Source organism: Benincasa hispida, chromosome 10 (genome assembly GCF_027475165.1).
Source record: "Benincasa hispida cultivar pf3 chromosome 10, pf3_genome.v1.1, whole genome shotgun sequence".
Lineage (NCBI taxonomy): Eukaryota > Viridiplantae > Streptophyta > Magnoliopsida > Cucurbitales > Cucurbitaceae > Benincasa > Benincasa hispida.
This window is the reverse complement of record NC_143487.1, coordinates 23,451,537-23,458,818: the sequence shown is the minus strand read 5'-3', so window position 1 is coordinate 23,458,818 and position 7,282 is coordinate 23,451,537. Positions and strand designations below refer to the sequence as shown.

The 7,282-nt window shown below is 34.4% G+C and overlaps 1 protein-coding gene across 10 annotated transcripts; it reads right to left on the bottom strand.

The window, feature by feature from the left end:
* Positions 1-295: 295 nt before the first annotated feature.
* Positions 296-5,607, bottom strand: LOC120087851 (ELMO/CED-12 family protein). Of its 10 annotated transcripts, none has more exons than XM_039044800.2 (10): positions 5,205-5,607; positions 4,060-4,134; positions 3,782-3,885; positions 2,851-2,919; positions 2,286-2,401; positions 1,762-1,816; positions 1,513-1,633; positions 958-1,005; positions 763-857; positions 296-606 (listed from the first exon to the last, which is right to left on the bottom strand). In XM_039044800.2, the coding sequence occupies exons 3-10, from the start codon at positions 3,875-3,877 to the stop codon at positions 505-507; spliced, it is 702 nt and encodes a 233-aa protein (XP_038900728.1). In that variant the 5' UTR covers positions 3,878-3,885; positions 4,060-4,134; positions 5,205-5,607; the 3' UTR covers positions 296-504. The 10 variants fall into 10 exon arrangements, with proteins under 10 accessions (XP_038900728.1, XP_038900726.1, XP_038900733.1 ...); XM_039044798.2 differs by having other exon boundaries at positions 4,032-4,134; positions 5,205-5,605; XM_039044805.2 differs by having other exon boundaries at positions 4,032-4,134; positions 5,209-5,601.
* Between the last annotated feature and the right edge of the window lie 1,675 nt (positions 5,608-7,282).

The following is a 7,282-nucleotide window of genomic DNA, read 5'->3' as shown; positions in this document are numbered from 1 at the left end:
AATTGGTATTTGATATATTTAATTATTTAAATCTTTTCCTTCTCCACTTAAGGTTTAGAGAAGTGCAATGTATAAACTCTCTAACTCTATAAGCATTATTTGGCAGATATTTTCAGTAATATTCTCTCTAATAAAATTGTTTTCATTCTATTCCGTAGATGTAGTTAACACACTGTTAGTGAACCACGTAAATTTGTGTGTCGATCTCTCTTTACGTTTTCTATTTTTTGTATTCTTTAATTATCAATTTCGTAACAAATTGGAGGGGTAAAGAAAAAAGTTTGACTATGTTAGATACATTATGAATATAGTAGTAGCTTCTATTTCCAAAATCATGAGACAGTGCAAAAACCCAATACAACAAAAGGTAAGTTCCCAACTTCAAACTTAAAACAATCTCTGAAACTGGTTGCCATTGTTCAGTATACAATCTCTTCCCCAATCTCTGAAACTGGTTGCCATTGTTCAGTATACAATCTCTTCCCCACCATCACGACAACAAAACTACTGATGCAACAGATTATAAGCTGGTAGGTCTTGTATTCTGTGAACATCCTCCAAAGATAGCTCCCTTTCCAGCTGCGTTCTGGTTACTTGCAAAACCTCCTGATAATTTCAAGTATCACAAGGTTCAACAAATGTTCCACCTCTTATATTGTAGATTTCACAAATTCATCATGGATACAAATTTTAGGTACATGATGATGATGATACTAGTGTTATTGTGTGTGAGATGAGAATTTGAGAGAGAGAAGGGAATACATTGAACTCCATATAGGAAGCATGCATAGCAAGCCACTGAGCATCCATCAATTCGAAAGCTACGCAGTATAGCACATCAAATGCTTCTTCGTTCTCTGCCACGAGTAAACAATGCATTGTGCGAGCATCATAGAAGTTTAGTAATGATATGTGTTATATGTTCTATTAAGAATCAAAATGATAGATAGCCAATACCTCCTAATAGTCTCAAAAAATTTAGTCCTGGAAGACACCTTGGTTTTTCTGTACAAAATAAGATGAGATAACAGGATTTTTCAGTTATTAGAACGAATCTCAATATTGTCAGGCAAAGTTCAAAATAATCTCCGGTGGATTATGGTTATGAATCGAGAGATTCAAATCTTGTTAAATGTGCTCTGCATTTGAGCTATAATAATTGAAAGGAGATGGAGAGAGATATTTGTTGCTGGGATAGAAACCATTAGACAGTTGATTTCGAGAAGGCTTTAAAACCATGTCCGTTTGTTTTTCGTTTTGTTACACATTTTGCAGGACAAGGGAAATTTCGAGGAAAAAATGTTGTTGGGTTCATGGTCATAAGACCAGCAGATATCAACACCATTGTTAATGCAAACCTATGGACAATTTTTAAGCAAACAAAAGAATTGGAAACTCATTTACTCTATTGATATAACAAATTATTTTGATAAACACATGGAAGTTCTTTCAATAATAAATATAAGTCAAAGCAACAAAGAGTGTTTTGAGTTGAAAAATGCTGATGCATACCTGAGTTTAAATCCAACATTTGAATCAACATAAATGATACATTTATGCCAGCAACAGCAAACGGATATTCCCAAGTTGCTCGATTACCATCTTCCTTTAGTAATAACCTACGAAAAGATGCCTTCATTTTGAATTTGTATGAGATTAGTGATAACTCACTCGGGCATTAGGGAAATGAGACAGAGGAAACATAGAATAACCAAAGTGGAATAGTTCATTGTGGGAGTGATAGAATAGAATCTGACATACCGGAAACGTCCTGGAAAAATACAGCAAGTTTTCAAGGGAAATAAACCCGCAACCCCTAAGAAAGCAGCCCACTGTGAGAAAAAAATTAATTTTAAATATCAAAAATAAAGTATTCAGTCAACATATGAACAGTTTCTCGCAACTGTACAACCAAAAAAAAAAAAAAAGAAAAGTACAAAAACTATTTAAGTTTTACTTAAAGATATGAAATGGGTTCAAATTTTCTTTTTCTTTTTACGAACCTATTAAAACTGGAATTGCACCTACCTACTTCCTTTCCTCCCCACCCCAAAAAGTATCTACTCGACAGTAGTGTCTCTCATCTCCTAGGATAGCTCTAGTCTTCAAATCATATTTTAGATGGGTTGCTCAAGTCTAAAGTCCAAGTAAAAATCAAAGCAATATATATATATATATATATATTTTTTCATGAATCTTAAGCCCCAACATCTACTTGACTATCACCATTAATAAGAGGTAAGATAATAAAAAAATATTTATTGAAATATTGGCTTGGATTATACCTAAAGTCGGTGGATGGATTAGGACCTTGCCATCCCATTTCTTTCCATTGCTCAGATATCATCCCTTTAAGCTCAATATCTGGATAAGCAGCATCCCACAATGCTCTCAGAGCTTCCTATAAATAACGAAGGATGGTTACTTGTGCTCACAGATGATGAAAATAAAGCATAGATGGGAAAAAGCTAACTCCTAACTGTCTGCATGCAGCAGAAAGGTAGTATGTATACAACGGAAGTTTGGGATGAAATTTGATAAATACAGATTTCTACAAACAAACTAAATTTGATGTAATGAAAGAGACAACAAAGTGCATTTTCTGTCTTGAATTGAAAGTATATGAACGACATGAATGATTAATGAATGGTCTTGTTCAATATTCAGAGATGAAAACTGAAATCAAGGCAGAGGTTTTGGTCTTTTAAGATGGAGTTTTTTTTAATGAAGAAAATGCAGTGGGTTCATCACTAAGAATAATAAAGACTCATCTTAGAGTGCTCAGATAATCTTCATAGAACATAGAAGTTTAAAACCTCAAGAGTGTTGAAACCAAATAAAGAAAAGTACTTGATGATCAATGCATGTCTCATCGAAAGGTATATGCATACGGTCTTGCAGCCTCTGAAGCCTTTCCTCCTGGTAGCAAAAATCCCATGTTAGAATATACATGCTCAACCTTCATACACCCCTATCAACAAACCATTGGAAAAATAGTCTAAAATATAACTATATTTACTTGAACATTAGAAGGTCTCATCAAATAAAAAGGGGATCAGTTTTAACTTAACTAACAGAGGACATAAAGAAATCGATCTGACAAATATAAGGTCTTATGATCCACACATATGAACATTCTCGCAGTCACATGATAATTTAGTGTTTTTCTAAAAAACATTGCATCATATGTGATTCTGAGGATTCAAACTTTATAACCTGTTGTTGGAGAATGTAGAAATGCCTTAATTGCTTAGCTATGCTCATGTTGACAGAAACACAAGGTTCTAGTTCTATTAGATAGATAATCTATAGATAGGTGGAGAGAAACGGGATGTGCAAAGCTTAAAATGTGACTTTTGGAGAAATAATCTAAGCACTAAACTCTTGATACAAAATGGGCCTTCATACCTTGAGAGTTGGATCAAGAGATGAGGTTTTCCCTTCTACTTATAAACCAAAATCTAAACCCTTCCAAGTTCCATCACTTTTAAAAGGATAGTCCCACAATCACCCTCTCAAACATCAGGTCTTAATATGTACTGAATCTCACCATCAACATGAACTCCAGTGAACTGTAGGGATTGGTTGTTATAACTTCAACTCTAGAACCACTTATTGGCGTCAATGCCTTCTCATGCACAAAAGGTAAAGTTTCCCTCAAACTTATGAACCAACATTTAACCCATTCTACCACTTATGTGGAATAATACAACACAAATAATGACAAATGGATTGAGACACAGTACACAAAGACCTACAACACATTATTATCGTTATTTACCTGGAGAGGACTCAAAGGATATTGAAAAAACTTATCATTCTTTTTGTTGCCTGAGCGATTGAAGAGTCCTACGATCCATGATCGTGGTCCAACCATAGCATTAGCTACATTTACCACAAGCTATTCGTAAGCAACAGGGTGACACTGAGACATGGTGAGGATATAAAACCACATGTAAATTCCACAAAATCATAATTCTAGAGGTTCAACTCAACACCACAAAAAGAGATTCAGACAAAGCTCTACTCACTAAAACATTGAGCTAGCTGTAAAATTACATGGGTGGAACTATGTGACCATTCTAACTCTTCATCACCCCTTCTACGTCTCCAATATATATCATCTTCATCAACCTAAAAGAATTGTTCAGAACTGACTGTCAGTAAAATGATTTGCAGAAAAAAGTGGTGTCATGTCAATTTCCAGCAGAATTTTGCCAACCATAAATATACTGGTCAATTAATACGAAGATAATAGTGTTCAATACTGCCTAAAACTGTCAAGGAAAGAACGCGGTCATTGGAGCTTCTAATAGTAGTTTCTCTGTATGCACAGTTAAAAATTGAAAAGAAAAAAACATCAAATGAAGAAAGAGCATAGCGTTGACCATTTGTGACAAGCACATTATGCCATGTAACACTCAATTCTTTGAACAATGGTTCGCATTAACCATTAATCAATTTAAAACTGACAATTAGTTTTGAGCAATGAAAACAAAAGGCACACAACAAATATCGAGAAGACCGAGAAAGATACTTCTTTCACATCATGACAGCACCAAAAATCAGAATATCAGAAAATGGACATTCCTAGAAAATTGGGAATGATCAAGACATTGAAAAAGTTTAGTTTCAATCTACAGGAAATTGATTAATAGAGCTGAACACAGAGAGATTGATAGGAGGATTACTTCGTGGAGGGAAGAGCAAGAAGGAAAGCATTGTCTTCTCCTCCTGAATCTCATTAAGGGACCAAAATCAACTATGAAAGCCAAAGGTTTCTTTAACTCTAAGCATCACACGAACAGAAAAACAAGAATTTTGAAGAAATAATTGCACCAAACTCATGCTCCCATCGTACAATTCAACCATAAATCATTCCTCTTTCACTTTTATCACAAAAGAGGTGCAACAGACGCACACATAGAAACAGAAATGGAGAACAAAACCAAAACCAAAGAGGAGAAGCTAAGAAGAGCAAGACATTTGAAAAAGAAATTAAAAAAGAAACAAAATGGAATGATTGCATTTACAAGCGCAATTAAAGGGATCTTCCTTTAGGCATAATAACTTTACATTGTAAAAAAGTAGAGCAAAATCATGAGGCATTGAAAAATAGGGAAAAGATAGAAGTAGCTGTCTCTTGAATGAGTAACATTATTAGAATAAGAATGGAAGACAAATGAGGGGAAAAAGAACAGTACCCACTATAGCATCTGAGGGAAGAAGTGGCGGAGCAGTGCGGCGGCGGTGGTGGCAGCCTAGGCCGTCCTGATGAGTGGGTCCTGGCGGTGGGCACCACAGGAAAAGGGAAACAACAATGAGAAGCAGAGGAGAAGACGAATGGATTGAGGGAAAGGAAAAGGAAAAGGAATGACATTTCTTGGATTTTGGGTTAACCAGGTGGAATTTGCAATTTGTGGGAGCGAAGTATTTGTGGGTTTGGTTTGTGTGTGTCTGTCCAAGAGATTGAAACCAATGGAGGGTCCTATCAAGCTGCCGATTCCGCAGCAATCGGGCTTTTTCCCTTTCTTCGTCGTCTCTCTGCCCCTGCCTCCACTTTTGGAAGTCTATGCTATCAATTCCAAATTATGCCACTTCGTTTTCTTCTTTCTTACACTACTCTTTAATTTAAGTCATTTCAAATTTAGCCTGCAATTTTAGCACTCTAATAAATAAGAACTTGCCTTTACCGAAATTGATAAAATTATATAAAAAAAAAACGGCGCTAGAAACTTTTTTTTTTTTTTTTTTTTGGGAAAAGTCGTGTAATGGTGATCAAATTTATTTTTGTGTAAAAGTTTATTTCAATGAAACTATGAGTTTATGAATTTTTTACATATGTTTTTTTTTCTAATATTAGTGAACTAATTAGTAAAAATTGAATTGATGGTGAAAATTGTAACACTTATTTAAATATAATGTCTAGTGTAAAGAATTGAGAGTTTATGATTAAAATTTATTAACATGACAAGTTTAGGGTCAAAATTGATTTTCTTTTTCTGTCAATTAATTATCACCTAACAAAGAAGCTAGGTTAAGTTATATAAAATTGAAAGGCATTTACAACGTCATTCTCGTATTAGTACATAAATATTGATTATATATGTAAATATAATATATCAATACTAGTGCAAATGAGTTTAACTCCATGGTAATTAATATGTATTTCATTTGAAGTTTGATCTTCATCTCAATAATGGTCATTGAAACAACCTTTAGAATAATAAATTAGCTTCCTCTCCTTCATACTTAATACAAATATATATATATATATATATATATATATATCTCGCAATGTATTAAAATACAATGACTAGTGGAACTTTGAAAGATATATAGAAATTAAAGTGATATATAATCGTAACATGAACACAATTAATTAATTAAACCTCATAAACTTTAAGCAAGAAAACATTCCATTATTATTAGTCCAAAGTACTACTAGCTAGCTAGTACTAACTATGGAACAGGAAAGGATTTATGGCTGCACATGCACTTGTAAGCCAAGGGACAACTTTCTGAATCTTCAACTGAAGCACAAAAGAACCTAACCATCACGAGCCTGCATGGCGAGCACGACCCACAAGCGTGAGAACAATCTGGCAACCTCGACCCTGCAATTTCCACCGTCTCTCCTCTCATTCGCTTATGATTATTATCATCTGCGTAATGAATTTTTTTTAAAGAAAAATCAATTTTGCGATGTGGGTTTGTTTAAAAATGCAATTTTGTTTGTGAAATGATTGGAAAAATGTAATCTTTATTATAATATGATTGGAAAAAGATTCGTACGTACGAGTTGAGAGTCGTCTGGTGGACATGGCTGGTGGGAGTAGGAGAAGGAGGAGGAGTAGAGCGACCAGAATTAAAGCCTTTGTGGATTTCATTTTTGGAATTATAATTTGAAGTTGGGTTGGTGAAATTGAGAGGATGAAGAAAAAATGGTAATATATAAAGAAGAGGAGAATGAAATATGCATATTGAAGCAAATCACAGGAAAGGATGGATGATGGAACTGGGATTAATTTGTGTATTAGAGAGAGTCACATGAAGATGGAAGAAGATGGTGTGTGGGGGTTTGATTATTGCAGAACTCCAACTTCTTGTGGTTGAATGGAATGATAATAATAATAATATTGGGTTGCATGAGATTGAATTGATTTTGAAGAAATAGTATTCTGGACTGGATCAGAACTATTGCTCCATATACATGAAATTGGATGAACTTGGCTTCTGTTGGCATTAATGCAGGAGGGTCTTGTAAATTTTGTCACATCTT

Coding starts and splice junctions, on each gene's coding strand:
- LOC120087851 (XM_090305604.1), bottom strand. CDS start 4,745: ATGAGATTCAGGAGGAGAAGACAATGCTTTCCTTCTTGCTCTTCCCTC. Junction 2,402..2,850: donor AGACATGCATTGATCATCAA/GTACTTTTCTTT, acceptor CGTTATTTATAG/GAAGCTCTGAGAGCATTGTG. Junction 607..762: donor CTTCCTATATGGAGTTCAAT/GTATTCCCTTCT, acceptor TGAAATTATCAG/GAGGTTTTGCAAGTAACCAG.